At 34.9% G+C, this 18,133-nt stretch overlaps 1 protein-coding gene across 1 annotated transcript; it reads left to right on the top strand.

Moving 5' to 3' along the window:
• Window positions 1–459: 459 nt before the first annotated feature.
• On the top strand, window positions 460–17,920 carry LOC25490313 (NPC intracellular cholesterol transporter 1). Its single transcript, XM_024777899.2, has 39 exons — window positions 460–631; window positions 963–1,024; window positions 1,175–1,274; window positions 1,443–1,550; window positions 1,710–1,826; window positions 2,246–2,396; window positions 2,829–3,076; window positions 3,190–3,381; window positions 3,537–3,613; window positions 3,693–3,810; window positions 4,514–4,597; window positions 5,118–5,213; window positions 5,290–5,391; window positions 5,508–5,576; window positions 6,295–6,390; window positions 6,474–6,581; window positions 7,248–7,361; window positions 7,580–7,663; window positions 7,833–7,961; window positions 8,761–8,959; window positions 9,069–9,212; window positions 9,416–9,459; window positions 9,885–9,968; window positions 10,098–10,166; window positions 10,255–10,331; window positions 11,343–11,412; window positions 11,693–11,842; window positions 12,519–12,584; window positions 12,679–12,823; window positions 13,001–13,065; window positions 13,147–13,212; window positions 13,448–13,541; window positions 13,643–13,679; window positions 13,816–13,873; window positions 14,034–14,144; window positions 15,706–15,773; window positions 16,115–16,181; window positions 16,264–16,332; window positions 17,560–17,920. Exons 1-39 carry the CDS (start codon window positions 587–589, stop codon window positions 17,638–17,640), a joined length of 3,864 nt encoding a protein of 1,287 aa, XP_024633667.1. The 5' UTR covers window positions 460–586; the 3' UTR covers window positions 17,641–17,920.
• The last annotated feature ends 213 nt before the right edge of the window (window positions 17,921–18,133 follow it).

The raw sequence follows: 18,133 nt of genomic DNA, 5'->3' as shown, positions 1-18,133 counted from the left end.
TCTTAGGACAATTGAACCGATATGCCGTACACATTATTATTTTTAAGGTTGGGCAATTTATCCATTTTTAATAAATCAAAATGAATTATATTAACACGACAATTACCATCGGATCATTTTTATTTTTATTTTTGGTGTTTATTATAAAAGATCGGGCCAAACCTTGGTGGATAATATTTGTTTATTTGTTGACCCTTGTGCATAATAAAAAAAGACAATTTACGAATGCAACTTACCTTTAATATAATGCAAACGACAAAATGAAAATAAAAAATGAACACAGTAGTACTAGTATTTACGAATGTTGTGACGTTAACGTAAGTAAATAAATAAAAAAAATTGGTAAATGGTGGTAAAGTCACGAGAGCAATGTGTTTTATCTCTCTCTCATCTCAAAAAAAAAAAAAAAAAAAGAGGAGCAGCAGTAATCTTGTAATCTTTTTCCTATAAATGCGGTTTTTGGCTGTGCTACAAATACTTACAGTACAATACTCTTTTTCTTTTTCCTTGCCTCTTCTTTCTCTGTTTTGTTTTCGTCTTCGCGTTTGGGTTGAGGCACACTCTCCCACCAAGATTACTAACTGCAATGGACCTTCCTCTTCGCCTAGGGCTTCTCACTTTCCTATTACAGGCAAATTACTCTCTCTTTCTTCAATTCCAATTCCACTATGCACTTGATGATCCTAATCCTCACATTCAGAAAATGCAATTCGTGTTTTGTTTGTTTGTGTTTTTTTCTTTCATCTTAAAGAGAACGAAGACGAAGTGTATCAAAATGCTTGAATATTTTGGGAATGGAAAATCAATCATTATTTTTAATTTTATTTAAACTATTTCTTCAAAGTTAGTTAGATACACAGGGAAAACATCACAACATTTACTGAATTATTATTATTATTATTGCTTGATCATTTTAGTTGATAATTATTCAATTCAAGATTTATGCGCTTTATGTGTTTCAGGTTTGCTTAATTTTATCTCTAACAGAAGCAAAAGTTTTGTCATCTAATGATAGAACACAAGGGTAAGTAACTAACTAACTAACTAACTTAACTAAGTATTTTTTTGAAAGAACACATAAATTAAAATTATACGTGTAATATTATTGAGAATTTTTCTTTTTGATCTGGAAAAAAGAAAAAAGTTGAGTTCAGTTTTCTTTTGTATTGTACAGGGAAAAGCATTCTGTGGAGTATTGTGCAATGTATGACATTTGTGGAAAGCGAAGCGATGGTAAAGTAATAAATTGTCCATTTGGTTCACCTGCTGTGAAGGTATATTTGATTGTCACAATGAAATTTTTTATTTTTGATATAAGTTTTTTAATTTTCATTTGGACTGCTGAATTCTTAAAAGCATAATTGATGTATCAAATCTACTTTTAACTTTTTATAAGCTTCATTGAGTTGTGTCATGACTTTGGGAACCCTTGTTTTTCCCAGCCAGATGATTTGCTTTCATCAAAGATTCAAAGTTTATGTCCAACAATTACGGGAAATGTTTGCTGTACAGGAGCTCAGTTTGACACATTAAGGACGCAAGTGCAACAGGTATTATTATCAAATTTTGTATAATTGATGCATATATTCACACCATGGGCTTATAATTGAGTTCACCATGGACTAATCATATTTATCTTCATTCAGTATTACTGGCTTTTATAAATCAAGCTGATATGCGTTAATACATTGAACGTTTTATTCTGGCAGGCAATTCCTTTTCTTGTAGGTTGTCCAGCATGCTTAAGAAACTTTCTGAATCTATTCTGCGAGCTTACATGCTCTCCAAATCAGAGTTTATTTATCAACGTGACTACAGTGGACAAAGTAAGATCCAGCACATCACTTTCTATTTTTAATGAGTTGTCTTGCCTATTCTACATGCAATTTTATTATTTATCACTTTAAAACAAGAAATTTATGTTGAATGACTCCGCTAACGAGTAAGGTGTTTTTTTTTCCTCATTTTTCTTTCTCACATTTTTAGATGCATGTCTGCTGCTCTTCCACTTCACTATTCATCTTCTATCATATATTTTTTTTTGTTTCGTCAAAATAAAAAGAAAAACTCAATCAAATAGGTATCATGTCAGGTGGTTCTTTTTGGGTTCAATACTAGCAAATCTTAATGACTAAACAAGTGCCCTTTTTATGTCTTGTTCTTTTATATTGTTGTCATCAGTATTTTTGGATGTCTGCATCAACTTTACATTGCAATTATTTACTCTAGTTATTACAATTCTTAGGTTGGTGGTAATTTGACAGTTGGTAGCATCGATTATTTTGTAAGTGACGCATTTGGTGAAGGGTTATATAACTCCTGCAAGGATGTAAAGTTTGGCACAGCGAATTCTCTAGTTATGCAATTTATTGGTGGCGGTGCTCAAAATGTTAAAGGTAAGTTGCACTTTTAAATCAAACCCTTAACCAAATACCATTTTTCCTTTTCATGTTTCTGCTAATATATTTGAGGACATCTCCTTGATATATTCCTGACTATTTTATGCATACCAGCAAGCAAGTATTAAGAGTTAGAAGTAGATAGACACATTGGAATTCTTGGTTTATGATTTGTTTGTTTGTTTGCTCCAGCGTTTAAAAATAAGAATACATGCAATGGTAGAAACAAACTTTATATTTTTATTTTGAGCAGAATAGATTTGGTTCTGTAAAACATATATTTGTTATGATTTATTTCTGTAAAATTTAACTAACATTTGATACAGTGGCAACAATGCAAATGTAAATGTTCTTTTTGATAGGGCTTGCTTGTATAAAATTATTCCTTACAGTATTGCCTAAAACTTATGCTGTAATTGTTTTTGGCAGAGTGGTTTGCATTTATTGGTAAAAAAGCAGCCCCTGGTGGTTTTGGTTCACCATATGCAATTATGTTCCCGCCAAATGCAACCAAGTCATCTGGGATGGAGCCTATGAATGTTTCAGCCTATTCATGCGGGGATATTTCTCTTGGTTGTTCTTGTGGTGACTGTCCTTCATCTTCAGTATGCTCTAGTTCATCTTCAACTACCACCCAAAAGAGGGATTCATGCTCCTTGAAAATTGGGACTTTAATGGTAACGGAACATATGATATGGTTTTGATATTTACCAGTTGTATTTTTTTCTTTACATGAAGAAAAAAAATAGTGTTCTTTAACTGACATGTTTTTTCCTTATGACTCCTATAGGTGAAGTGTGTTGACTTGACTTTAACAGTCTTATACATCATACTGCTAAGTGTGTTCTTAGGTTGGGGATTGTATTATCGGACAAGGGAAAGAAAGCCGGCATATAGAACGAAATCAGTGTCTAATGTTATTAGTGGTGGGCAGCTGCATTCTCGTAATCAGGAGAAGGACGAGAACCTCCCTATGCACCAGGTTCATAACCGAATACTATTTCTTTATTACGAACACATGTTTGGGAGTATCTTTGCTTTTCTTAATAATTTTTGCTTCCTTTCCTTCCTTCCTTCCTTATGCATGCTTGTTTGTCCAATTCTGACTTTGTTTTGACTGGTGGTTTTGATTATAAGATTATTGAAGATGTTTCACAAAACAGAAACGAAGTACGACTCTCAGCTGTGCAAGGATACATGTCAAATTTCTACAGGTCATTGCCTATGCTATCAACTTTCATATCAACTCACATAGAACAATATCTCTGACTTTATATTTACAATTGCGATCAGGAAGTACGGATTATACGTAGCTAGAAACCCAATTATGGTCTTGGCTTCATCTTTGGCTATAGTTATTCTACTTTGTCTAGGTCTAATCAGATTCAAGGTTGAGACACGGCCTGAGAAGGTATCACATAGCTTCTACTCTATTGTTTAAAATGCTTCTACCCACCTGTAAGTTAGATCTTTATTCCCACACATTATGAGCATGCATATGATTTCCATGTATGATGGATGAATTTTTCATCTCACTTGAATCTGAAACTTATAAGCAAATAGCTATCTGGTTTGAAATAGTGCCTGTTTTTTTGTTCATTGACTTCAAACGCTCCTGGTATTTGTAGCATGCCTTTTGGATGATCTTTTCGCTCTTTATATCTCCATTCACCTAATTTCCCACTTCATTGGTATTTATGGTTTCCAGAGATGGATTAATTTTGTTAAAGAGATTACCTGCTTCTACTTCGGACATAATTTGAAAGTGAATTTAGATTCTGTTTTGAACACCCCATGTTGCTTTGTACTCATTATTTTATGGATGTAATAACGTGGATGGCACTGTTTGAGAATTGTTTTTAATGGGCAAAATTTTTTGGCTGAAAAATCTTCCGGTGAGAGCATCAATAAGTACACAATGAGCCATGTGATTTTAAATTCAAATGGAATACAAAAATTCATGGACAATGAAGAAGAAGCTTTGATGTTCTGTTATTATGTCTTAGTGTTTAAGTATCTAGGAAGGCTACACGATTTCTGAACATTTCGCCTTTACCTTATTGTTATATATTTTACATTAGTTGTTTGTGAAAAAAACTTCCTACACTTTTCAGCTCTGGGTGGGACCCGGGAGTAAAGCAGCTGAAGAGAAGCAGTTTTTTGACAGCCATCTTGCTCCGTTTTACAGAATCGAACAGGTTCTTACATTTTCCCATTTCTTGTGTTCTCCCCAATCCCCATAATAATCCAACTTTTCATGTTCATAATAAACAGCCTTGCCTTATGCATTTCTCATTTTATTTTATTCAGTATTTTCTTTCCTCGTCATGTGTAAAAAAGGATGCATCTTTTTTATTTCTTTGCATAATTGCATGGTTTTTCAGTGGATAATTACCTATTGACGGACTTGTTGCAGAAAGAACTAATTTTTTCCTTATTAATGCTTTGCCTGAGTGCATTCTTTTCCAAAAAGCATGAAGTGACGAAGCCATGTGTTGTGCAATTGTAGTCCATACTAAACAGTCTTGTCATGTTTTCTTTTATATCTAGTGTTTATATTAATTCGATCATCCTAACAAGTCAAAACCACTTAGTATTATGCAACATGAGGCAATATGTAATAATCTTCAAGCAAGATTTATTGTTCACTTTTTTTTTTTTTAATTGCAATTTATTGTTCATTTATCTTGTTAAATGACAGAGTTGTTTTACTTGCAGCTCATACTGGGAACAGTTCCAGATCATGTGAATAGTACATCACCAAGAATTGTGTCAGAGGACAACATTAAGTTTCTGTTTGAAGTACAAAAGAAGGTTAGTTTTCCATTCCCTCTAGCAGTAGTATTGAAATATTTTGATGAATGTGTTAAGTTGAATCCATTGCGGTCAGGTTGATGCAATTCGTGCTAATCATTCTGGCTTGATGGTATCTCTGCAAGACATCTGTTTGAAGCCACTAGACAAAGAATGTGCCACTCAAAGCATTCTGCAGGTATAGTTATTGAATTATTGACTGAGAACTTCAATTCATTATTATTACTATTATTGTAATAAATTTGCATGATTTTATTTCCTTTTGATTAACACTTGTCTCTTTCTAATTGACAGTACTTCAAAATGGATCCCAACAATTTCGACAATTATGGTGGAGTTGAGCATCTCACTTACTGTTTTGAGGTAGCAAATGTTAACTTTACATCATGAAGTTGAATGCATTAGTGGATGTTCTTAATTCTGCTGTTGTTTTGCACGTTCGCATGAAAAAAACCACTAAGATCTCCTCCAATACTGAACAACCGTATCCAGTAGTCAATGCTGTCTTTTACTGGCACTACAAGTAGGGGTGTAACGGGTCGGTTTGGTTTGGTTTTTGGGAGAAAAAATTTGAACCAATAAAAAATAGTCGGTTTGATTTGGTTGGGTTTTCACAATCATTTGTCAAGAAATCCGAACCAAACCGATAAAGAACGGGTTGGTTTGGTTCATCAGTTTGATATTTTAAAAAATCTAAATAAAAGAACTTTTATTTAAAATTCTATAGATTTTCTATGCTATTAAAACAAGCACATAACCTAAAATGAGAAAAAGAATATATAATCGATGAAAAATGCATGAATACAAAATATTTTTTAAGATAACACTACTAATATAGTATGAAATAAAATATAATGGTTTGGTTTGGTTTGGGTTTCGGATGATTGTTTTTTAATTATGTGAAACCGATATCCGAACCAAAAGACATCGGTTTTGATTGGTTTGGACTCACACATGGAAAAAACCCGAACCAAATTAAACCTAACCAATATGAATTTTTTCCAAGACAAACATTGACAATGATATCTATGTAATATAAATGAGAATGATCTAATTATTTTCTAATATTGTATTCATTCAGCATTATTCCTCGGCAGATCAATGTATGAGTGCATTTAAAGGTCCTCTTGATCCAAGCACTGTATTAGGAGGTTTTTCTGGGAATGACTATTCTGGGGTACATTCTCTATTCTTTTGTGTTGTCAATGAATTGGGATTCATGGAGCATATAATAACTATAATCTCATTTATTCAAGACAGGCTTCTGCATTTATTGTAACTTACCCAGTAAATAATGCTATTGATGAAGAAGGAAATGAAAATGCAAAGGCAGTTGCATGGGAGAAGACCTTTATTCAGTTAGTGAAGGTATGCTTCATTTGTTTATACTTTTTTTACTTAAATTAGATACTTGCCCTGTATTTTAAAAAATCCAAGCTGATTTTGTTGGGTTGAGTTATTTCCAAAACCTAAGGTGCGATAAGTTCCTATCCTAGATTCATTGTTGAGTCATTCACCATATTATCCATACACACACCAAACCAGTGCCAGGCGTGAGAAAGTGCATATGGAAAAACCCAAGTACCACATTGACTTGATTGAGAAAGAGCCTATAAAGCTTGGACACTCCTCACTTTGGTTTTGTGGTGTGGAGTTAGTCCCGAAACCTAAGACTGCATTGTCAGTCACCCTGTATTTAACTTTGTATTGGCCAATTTACTTCCACAGAAATGAATCTGAGTCAAGGTTGCTGCAATTTCATGCATACCTAGGAATACGAAGTACTTGATACTAAGTTGATTCCTGGCGAGTCTTAGTACTCACACAGTCACACGCAGCTTAATTTACTAGTCCCACAACTAGGTTCTCCCTCGTCGAAAAAGCAATAAAAAGATGTATACAATGTCTTGGTGCATTGCTTGCTTATCCTTTATTGACGTGACATGGTTGTGTATTGTGGTACTGGCCTATTACACTCCCTATCGTTCTCCTAATTATTGTGATTTCCTGTATTGACTATGTCCTTTGTTATAGGATGAGTTGTTACCAATGGCACAGTCGAAAAATTTGACACTTGCTTTTTCATCTGAAAGCTCTATTGAGGAAGAATTGAAAAGAGAAAGTACTGCGGATGTTATTACTATATTGGTAATATCCCTCTTCCTTTTAATGTTGATATTTATGTGTCCTAATTCTTTTTAATAATACCATGAAAAACTAACTTTTCTTTCTTTCTGAGGCATGATCAATCATGAAATTATGTGATTGAGTTCTCTGTCGTGTTTCAAAAAATAAATAAAAATCAATCATTTCTGTTTGTGGAAGTGTATTGTTTAATCCTTAAATTGTACCTGATTTTATTGCAGGTCAGCTATCTTGTGATGTTTGCTTATATATCTCTTACTTTAGGGGATACGCCCCAGCTTTCTTCTTTCTATATTTCATCTAAGGTGCAGTTCCAGGGAACCTTAGTATAAAAACATCTCTCTTTTTTCTTTATTCTTCCCCCTCCCTAATACTTCATTACTACTTTGGAATTAAACTTTTAAGCATTTTATATCATTATGATAGTTTTTTATAATGCTTATAAATATCTAATTGTCTAATTCTGGATTATAGGTATTGCTTGGTCTTTTAGGAGTAATTCTTGTCATGCTGTCTGTCCTTGGATCTGTTGGAATTTTTAGTGCTCTTGGTGTAAAATCTACTCTGATCATCATGGAAGTTATCCCATTTCTTGTTCTAGCTGTAAGTTTTCTTTTGCTTATAAAGTTGCTGGATGATAGCTCAGTGAAACGTTTGTGATGGTGTTCTAGATGCTTCATAGAAATACACACATAAAAATAAATTAATGGAAAAAATTATTCTAAATTTATTCAAGTGATTAAAAGGAAAAAATTAGAGCAGAAATAGGAGAATGATAAGGAATGGAGAGAGAATATGTTCTCAACAGACGGTGAAGATAAAGGAAAAGTTATTTTCGATAACCCGTGCCTTGATGTGGAGATGGGAAATTACCGCAAAGTTTTCTGTCAATAGTAGAGTGAGAGTCAACCCAAAATCATCCATTAAAAATTAAATATTAACATGATAAAATGTCTGTAAGTGATCTTGATTTATAATCTCAGGTGGGTAAATAGGTCTGGTTCAGATTCAAGGTTGAAGCTTTCCTACCCAAACCAAGTAGGCATGTGTAGAGAGAAGATCTGTAGATTCTGTATTAAGGAAAGTGGATCAGGTGGAGGATAGTCAGTTCACTAGAGGCAAAGGAAGACCCAGAAAAACTATAAGAGAAACTATTAGGATCGTAGCCGACCCAACTTAATGGGATAACGCTTGGTAGCTGTTGTTGTTCTATTACACTTTCTACGAAAATGGGCAATAATAAATCTACAATTATGCACTAGCAGAACAGTATATTAGCATGAAGCCGACACTTTCATATTCAAATATTATATCTCAATTTTCCATTTCAACAACTCATTAATTTTTTTATGTCTACCATTCTTCTGATCCTGTTCTGTCTTCCTGAATCTCCCACCATTAGGTTGGGGTGGATAATATGTGTATACTGGTTCATGCTGTGAAAAGGCAACAGCTGGAGTTACCTTTAGAAAGACGGATAAGCAATGCACTTGAGGAAGTTGGACCATCAATAACATTGGCTAGTTTATCAGAGGTTTTAGCATTTGCAGCTGGAAGCTTCATTTCCATGCCTGCGTGTCGTGTCTTCTCCATGTTTGCAGGTAAGTTTTTAGACTTCAATAATTTCATACCTCTGCAATATTCTCAGTTGTTTCTTGAGTCAAATCTCAAATGCTAATCCTCACCTTCCCTTTGTGCTTTCATTCACAGCATTGGCTGTTCTTTTGGACTTTCTCCTGCAAGTTACTGCATTCGTAGCTCTGATAGCTCTTGACTCTTTGAGAGCAGAGGATAAGAGGGTTGATTGTTTTCCATGCATAAAAGTGCATTCTTTGCATGCAGAATCTGATAAAGGTATTATAACTAATTTTAATCTGCGATAAAACTTTCATATTCTATCACTTCCTTTTTTTTTATAAAAAAAAATTGATTGTAAGTTTTCCCTCTGTCATCTTTAAAATCTATATCTTTGGAAGACCAAAACGGTCATTTACTATTGAAAAATATTTAAAAGCTTAGGTGGATTCTATTGAAGTTTATCTTTTCAAAACTGTCAGGCATTGAACAAAGGAAACCTGGTTTGTTGGCTCGATATATGAAGGTAACTAGCATTATCTTTTCTAACAATAATTTTTTTCTGGTACTGAATAGAGGAGTAAAACAGAACTAGAGTTATTTACAGTTTTGTGAAGCATGTTGTATAAATTTTAATCTAGCCATAGCTGGAAATTATAAAAAGGAGTCAATGGTACGTTAATCTTCTACCATAGTTGGATTTGAATTTTCATTGCTGCAAAGGTCCTTTTTTTTTGGTAATCTAGTGTTGAAGGCTTCTTTTTCAAGCTGTCAGCAAACAGTTTATTTAACCTTAAATCTTAAGTTTTCCTGTGTGTTAATTTGGAATTTGTCTCGCATGCCTTTTGAATACAATGACATTTTTATCCAACTTTTTCTTGTTGTTGCTGACTTAATTATTTTCTCAGTGTTACTTGATTTCTGATGATAATGCTGTATTTTCCCTTTCAGGAGGTTCACGCTCCAATTCTAAGTATTTGGGGAGTAAAAATAGCTGTCATTGCAATTTTTGTGGCATTTGCATTGGCTAGCATTGTAAGTCTTTGGATTTGTTTCTATAGCCATCAAAATTTTCAAACCACACCTGTTTGGATTCTAACACACATTATTTTCTTTTTTCTTCTCTTCTCCCCTTTCTATTTTGTCTTCATCTAAATCACACAGGCTTTGAGCACTAGAATTGAACCTGGATTGGAGCAGGAGATTGTTCTTCCCCGAGACTCATATCTTCAGGTTTGATATTTTGGCCTGTGTCATCATGTGTTCGTGTTTTCTTTTATCCATGTGTATGTGTTCAAACTAAATATATGTCATCCTGCAGGGGTATTTCAATAATGTTACAGAATATCTCAGAATTGGGCCACCTTTGTATTTTGTTGTGAAGAACTATAACTACAGGTATTTTTATCTTATCATTTTTTTTCCTTTCTGCATCCACCTTTATGTTTAAGAATTAATTTTTACCGAGTTCGTTAATTCCCAGGAATGCATGAGTGCACTGACTTCGTTACTGAGTACTAGTGGTAGGAATAGTTGTGCATCTTGTAGTCTAGTACATTCCAATTTACCCAGTTATGCATGTATATAATTTGAGGGGAGCCTTGGCGCTACGGTAAATTTGTTGTCATTTGACTGAAAGGTCACGTGTTCAAGTCGTGGAAACAACCTCTTGTGTAAAAAACAGGGTAAGGCTGCTTACAATACACCAAAATGGTGGGACCCCTTCCCTGACACTGCGTATGTGGGAGCTTTAGTGCACCGGGCTGCCCTTTTTATGCATGTATATAATTTGCACCAACGGATACTCTATTTTGATGTTTTACTACTAATAATGGATATCTTTTTACAAAATGTTTTTATCTTAATTTATGTTATTTCCTTTTTTTTATTATTGGCGTTGATGCCAGTCATAGAACAGACCGAGTAATAGATAAATTTCTTAAACCATGATAATATTTTTTTTTTTGTGGTGGCCGGGATTCGAACCCCAGACCTTGCATATATTATGCATTGTCCATACCAACTGAGCTAAGCTCACAAGGACAAACCATGATAATATAATATTATTGATTGAACTTCCACATTTAGTCATACTATTTGTCATATTCTAATTATATTATCAGTTACTGTCATGTTTTTGTACTAATGATATCTGCATGGATCATATGAATTTGTGATTTACCAAAGACATCCACCTTGATCGCGACGCAGGATTGATCTGAAATTGTTTCACCCGATCAAAGTTTTATTTAGTTATGCGTTTTTTTTTCTCTTACAAAAGATCTATGAGTTTCAAAAACATAAATTAAATATAAGTAGTGCAAATATCTCTGGAAGGGAAATGCTTAACCCAGTCTTGGTACTTCTGTGTTGGGAATGGTTTGATCTAATGTTATTTCCTCACCTCAGCTCAGAATCAACACATACAAATCAGCTTTGCTCCATAAGCCAATGCAATTCAGACTCTCTTTTAAATGAGGTAAAGCACTAGCATTTGATTTATTTGATTCTGATCTATATAAGATTGTAAGTTGTAACCACTAACCACACATTTTGGTTATTTGCGGAATATTTGCCTTACAAATATATCATTCTTAACGAGACATCAGTTTGCTTTGTAATTTATTCCAGCTGTATTAAGCTGGTGGTAGTTCATGCCATTGATCTACTTGTTTGCACTAACTAGTTTGTAATTTCTTTTCCCTACATATCAATGATAACTTGATACTTGTTATGGATGTTATATTTTTACCTCGTAGATCGCTAAAGCGGCCCTAGTACCAGACACAAGTTATATTGCCAAGCCAGCTGCTTCTTGGCTCGATGATTTTCTTGTGTGGGTATCTCCAGAAGCATTTGGTTGCTGCAGGAAGTTCACTAATGGGAGTTATTGCCCTCCTGATGATCAGGTCTGGTGCACTCATTATAACACTGATTTATATGCCAAATCTGGATTATGTAATATGTGCTTATTCATGTTTTATGTTCAGATTCTTACACCATATCTGTTTATGGTGACTTAATTTTTTACAGTGGGTTAATAAAAAAATTGTTATGATCATGGCTAGGATTATGATTTAATTTAACCTAAGATTAAGTAGTCCATTAGGCGTCACATATTAATTGATGTGGGACTTGGACAATATATTTATATTTTATACCTATAATTTATCAAAATCAAAATAATTTTAATCAAAATTTCATAAAAACTACTGTTTGTAATTTATACGCATTAGCGCAATAGAAGAGCAGATAGACCGTGCTCGTCTGAATGCTAGTAATTAATAGAAAATCATAAAAACTACTGTTTGTAATTTATACGCATTAGCGCAATAGAAGAGCAGATAGACTGTGCTTGTCTGAATGCTAGTAATTAATAGAAAAAATAGGATGATTAACAAGAGAATATGATTTTGCTTTATTGGTAAATGATATTTATGAATAAAAGTCTCTAACTTACAAATTCCTTTTTTCATTTTTTGTAATAAAAAAATTGAGAGAAAAGGCTAAGGAGGTTAATATTTTTCTTAAGTATCCAAGTGTAAAATAATTTTTTAGTAACTGACAATTAATTTTTCTTCCCAGCCTCCTTGCTGTGCTCCTGAAGACGATTCTTGTGTTTCAGTTGGAGTATGTAACGATTGCACAACGGTAATAGACATGTTTTATCAGTGCAATCACTGTCACAATACTTTCTTGTTTCTGTTTTAATGCCTTAATCTAAACACTTTGATAAATTGTGCAGTGTTTCCGTCACTCAGATCTTCACAATGATCGTCCTTCCACAACACAATTTAGGGAGAAACTGCCGTGGTTTCTTAGTGCTCTCCCATCTGCTGATTGTGCAAAGGGTGGTCATGGGGCGTACACCAGCAGTGTTGAACTGAAAGGTCCGATGATTTAAAGGCGCTCCTTTATTTTGTTCAAATTCACTTTTTTTGTTCATAATTTTAAAAAAAATTCTCTCCGTTAGGTCATCTTTAGACAGGGAACTCCCTTGAACTTTGAAGCAGTATATAATCTAGAGTGCATAATGTCTGACTTTGGAATTGTATTTTGGTTGTTAGGCTATGACAGTGGCATTATTCAAGCATCATCATTCCGTACATATCATACCCCACTCAACAAGCAGGTTGTATTTCTTTCTATATAATCTTTTCTATGGTTAAATTTGTATCAAAAAGGTCCAAGTTTAACTGTAAAACTGTTTTAGGTCGACTTTGTTAATTCCATGAGGGCTGCTCGAGAGTTCAGTTCAAGGGTTTCTGATTCTTTGAAGGTACTAATTTTTCTGCACGCCGAATCAACCTTTTTCAGTCATTAAATTACATATATAATATAGAAACATATGGTAATTACTAATTATAATTAGGGAATGGTTTGACATGCTCCGTTCTTCAGCAATTGAGAATAAGAGTCTCTTGCAGTTGTTATAGTAAAAAAAGAACGACGTAGCAGATTTTGCCTTTTACAATGTTCACTGTGATTGAACTAAGATTCCTTTTCTTGTGCAGATTGAGATCTTCCCATATTCAGTGTTTTATATGTTTTTTGAGCAATACCTTAACATATGGAAGACTGCACTGGTCAATCTTGCAATAGCTATTGGTTAGTATTGAGACCTAAAATTCTGTACATATTGCTGCGCATTTTATACATGTTGGCGTTGAGCTGTGATCTATTAACACTGTCAAATGATGATGTAACAGGTGCAGTATTTATTGTGTGCTTGGTTATCACAGGCAGGTGAGGATTAGCTTATTTTAGTAAATGGTTTAATCATTTTCACCTTCTTCCTTAATTAGATAGAGGTATCAGTGAGTTATTGTCTGATGAATCTAACGATTCTTGGTTTGATCCTTCGATTTCAACATTTATGCAGTTTATGGAGTTCCGCAATCATTTTGTTGGTGTTGACAATGATTGTTGTTGATCTTATGGTATTTTTCTTCATTTCAACTAGCACTAGATTTTTTTAATTGTGGATTGAAATGTGTATTATGTAGTTCTTTTTACTGTTTCATGTTTTTATTGGTGCTTGATATTTAGAATTTCAAATCACCATGTTAATTTGTTTACTTACAATATTATGCTTTGTAGGGTATGATGGCCATTCTGAATATCCAATTGAATGCCATCTCAGTTGTCAACCTCGTTATGTCAGTGGGTATTGCTGTTGAGTTTTCCGTGCATTTGACTCATTCTTTCACTGTTAGTACCACTCTGCTTTCTAGTTTACCTTACACAATGTACAGGTGTATGATGTACCTATGTTACTCATTCAAAAATTTAAATTATCAGTTCATCCATTATCTATTTCAGCGCCGTTAGAGAAAAAAAATCATTGAAACTTGTCATTCTCTGTTTTCATTATCTTTTGATAGCGTATATGGTACCCCAATTGAAATTAGCAGCCAGATGCAGCAGATCCGGTTGTAAGTTGTGGCGGGTTGGGGCAAGGCAAAGACATAAACGGAGGCAATCTTATCTCTGGCTTGTGTTAATGTCGGTTTGTAGGTAGGACTGGTTGAGGTTTCCACTGTGTTGGCGTAAGCATGTGGCGGTTTGAGGGGAGTGTGCGGTGTTTAGGATTGGTTCATGGGACTGGTGCATGAATGGGCTTAGAGGGTTTGGGTGCACAGTAGGGTGAGGTTTGCAAGGTCGGGTGGTGCCATGGTAGCTTTGCCAGTGTGGCTGGTGGTTTGCGGCGGCAGAGGCAGTCAGGCAGGGAGTGATTTTGTTGCTACTGTGATGACTTATCCGGTGATGTCACCAGTGAGGTTGCCGGACATGCTGAAGTTGTCGGAGGTACTAGTGGTGGCAGCAGAAAGGAGTGTAGAGAGAAATAAGAGTTAGGTGAAGACACTACTTTATAAGCACATCGAAGAGTCTTCCTGTCGGCTGTGGTGGACAATCGCAACTGCACGGCTGGCCTATGTGTCTCTTGCTCCTTGTGAAACTGGCTTCCATTGTAGTGTCCTTTTCCGTGAGAAACCACCCACAACCCACACCAATACGCTTCTGTATGCTCTCACCATTGCAACACCCAACAGCAGTTGCCGTACCATGCCTCCGTAGCATGATTCCACAATTCTTCCTAGCCGTCACACCTCCATCGGGCCCTTCCCCCCCTCCCCCAACCACAATCTCCTGTGGATGGTCCCTTCATTGATGAATAGTCACAAATTACCCATAAGTCTCTTGGCCCTGTTTCTTTTCATCCGTTGTAGTATGCAACTTCTAGAATATTCAAGTCTAGGAATAGAGGAGGTAACCGAATTAAATCTCTGGGTTTCTCTCAACTCAAGCCTACTGGCCTAAATACATGTCGCTCACAAAATCAGTGCCCATTCTTTCTTGTTGAGGAACTAGGGAGCCGCTTCATGCGGCAGCAGCAGGCAGAAGATTGGGAGGAGCGGGCGGGGATGAGGAAGAGCAGCGTTGCGGAGCTGCTGCAACTGGACAGTGGTGGTGCAGAAGGAGGCCTAAAAGGGGATGGGGAAATATAAATTTTAAGCGACATGCCTTGATAAGATCTGGACCATTGGTGAACTACTAGTTATATGCAACGGTGGATACTCAGTTGTGTACTGGTCCACTGTTTTGAACTTATGTACCATGCTTAAAAGGACTACTAATGTTTTTGTGCATTTTTTTTAAGTACTAGTTTTAGCAAAATCATTGAATTCTGTAATACTTGAACTGCATTTCATTGTCATTGTTATATATGAACTAGTTTCTGTTAGTTTCACATAGCTAAATCTTACTGCAGGTTGCAAGTGGGGATAAAGATCAGCGTGTTAAGGAGGCTCTAGGTACAATGGGGGCTTCAGTCTTCAGGTGATTTTGTGCCGGCATAAACATATTGTCTATTTCTTGACATGTAAACATGTGCATGCAGCAAGTGAGAAGTCACATTCTTCAAGTCGCTCTTTGGTTTTGCTACCAATTCTCTAAAGGAAAAAATGAACAATAGGTTCATGGGTATGAACTTATGAAGGACCACAGGCCCTGATAGTATTCCTACCAGATTGCTTTCAACCCATTTACATGATAGACTTGTGTTGTTTCTAACACAGTTTTATAGAAATTGTGTCACATCTGCATTTGATCCATATATCGTTGCCTTAAATTTATGTAAAGTTTCTTTTCTAAACAATATTCACTTTATGCTATTGCAGTGGTATCACACTAACAAAGTTGGTTGGAGTCATCGTTCTTTGCTTCTCAAGAACAGAAGTTTTTGTGGTATTATGAGTTCATCCTCTGTTTTTTGGTCGGACTGTGGTATATTATATATGTGCGCAATAACTAATTTTTGCTTTTGCAGGTTTATTACTTTCAAATGTACTTGTCATTAGTACTTCTTGGTTTTTTGCACGGACTTGTTTTCTTGCCGGTCAGTGATATTATCTTCTTAATTGGTTTTTCTTTAATGCATCAAGTAAAATGATAAAATAGAAGAAAAACTGCAGTGAGTTACACTGTTACAGGACACTAATTACTTTTTGCAATGAATTTCTAGTTACTTTTCATCAACTACTGGCCTTAGGACACTAATTACTTTTTGCAATGAATAGAGTTACTTTTCATCAACTACTGGTCTCACATTCAAGCAAAAGACTAGTAAACACTAATCCCTATTTATAGGGATACATAGGCTCGATCCTAAATCAATAAAAATCAGAATAAGTAACTTAAAATTAATCCTAAGAGAGAATATAAGATACTTTAAGATTATAACTCTATTCATAGAATTACTTTACAGTGTAACTCACTGTTACAGGACACTAATAATCAGAAAAAGCTTCATTTCATGGCTTCTAAAAATCACAACATTTTGCATTGGTGCTTTTAATAATGGACGCAGAACCAAACAGACTGTTCGTTTAACCAAATTCTCACATGTAGTAAGTGCCATAGCTCTATATTCTGCCTCTGCACTTGATCTAGCAATGACATTTTGCTTCTTACTTTTCCATGAAATCAAATTGCCTCCAATGAGAACACAATATCCAGATGTGGACCTTCTGTCAGACGGACTTCCAGCCCAATCTGCGTCTGTATACGCAACAATATCTGAATGACCTCTGTCTGCATAAACAAGACCTTTTCCAGGGGCTCTCTTGATATATCTTAGAATTCTAACCACAGCATCCCAATGAATATCACAAGGGGAATTCAAGAATTGACTAACAACACTGACTGCATATGAAATATCAGGTCTTGTCATGGTCAAATAATTCAGCTTCCCAACTAACCTCCGGTACCTTCCTGGATCTGAAAAGGTCTCCCCTTGATCATAGGGAGTAAATCTGTCCTAATTATATAAGAGATATTTACAAGGAAATAAAGATAATATAAATGAGATAATATATCAGTCAATGATACTATTATTACGCATATCTCAACACTATTGTCGGACAATGGTTCTACTTTGCTTACCATTAGTGCTTTTAATAATGATTATTAGAATATAATGCGACTTTCTGTTTTTTTTTGTCATATTAAGAATATTCATTTGTGTCGTACATCTGCCACAAATACACTTTGGGTTTCCATCGTTGAAATTTGAACTTGGTTTTGAAACTCTTAACATATGTTTATGCTTTTCTTTTTGCTGCAGGTGGTGTTAAGCATGTTTGGTCCACCTTCAAGATGTACAAATACTGACCAAGGGGAAGATCGTTCATCAACTTCTTCGTAGCTATAAACCAAAGCATTGGATGATGGGTTGTCCGCAAGTAGTTCACAAAATCTGTAAAGTACAAAAGAAAAATAGGCAATATAGAAAGGAAAGTTCTGTAATACTGTCAGTAGTTGTTACGGTTGAATACTTAACGTATATCTAGTTTAACCGATATTGTTATTTGTAATTAATTATCTTTTCTTATTTCCTATATATCTGATAGATATCTGATGGGTTATTCTTCCAAGATTCTAGTATTTGCTGCACTTGCGGTTTTTAAGTGGATCTTATATGTACACATTGCTTATTTTCTTATCACATCCTTCCAATTCATCACACTCAAAAAGTTTATAAAATAAATTCCACTAATAACTCGATAAATATGTGTTTATTTTAGCTAGAAAAGCCCTCATCTTAAATGGGTGCGCTTATAGGGGTAGCTAGCACGTAAGCTCAAATTCAATGGTTAACCGAGTTTTTGAAAGGAAAAAAAAAGCAATAGAAAAAGAGC

Source organism: Medicago truncatula, chromosome 3 (genome assembly GCF_003473485.1).
Source record: "Medicago truncatula cultivar Jemalong A17 chromosome 3, MtrunA17r5.0-ANR, whole genome shotgun sequence".
Classification (NCBI taxonomy): domain Eukaryota; kingdom Viridiplantae; phylum Streptophyta; class Magnoliopsida; order Fabales; family Fabaceae; genus Medicago; species Medicago truncatula.
The sequence above is the reverse complement of the archived record's forward strand: the minus strand, read 5'-3'. Positions and strand labels throughout refer to the sequence as shown.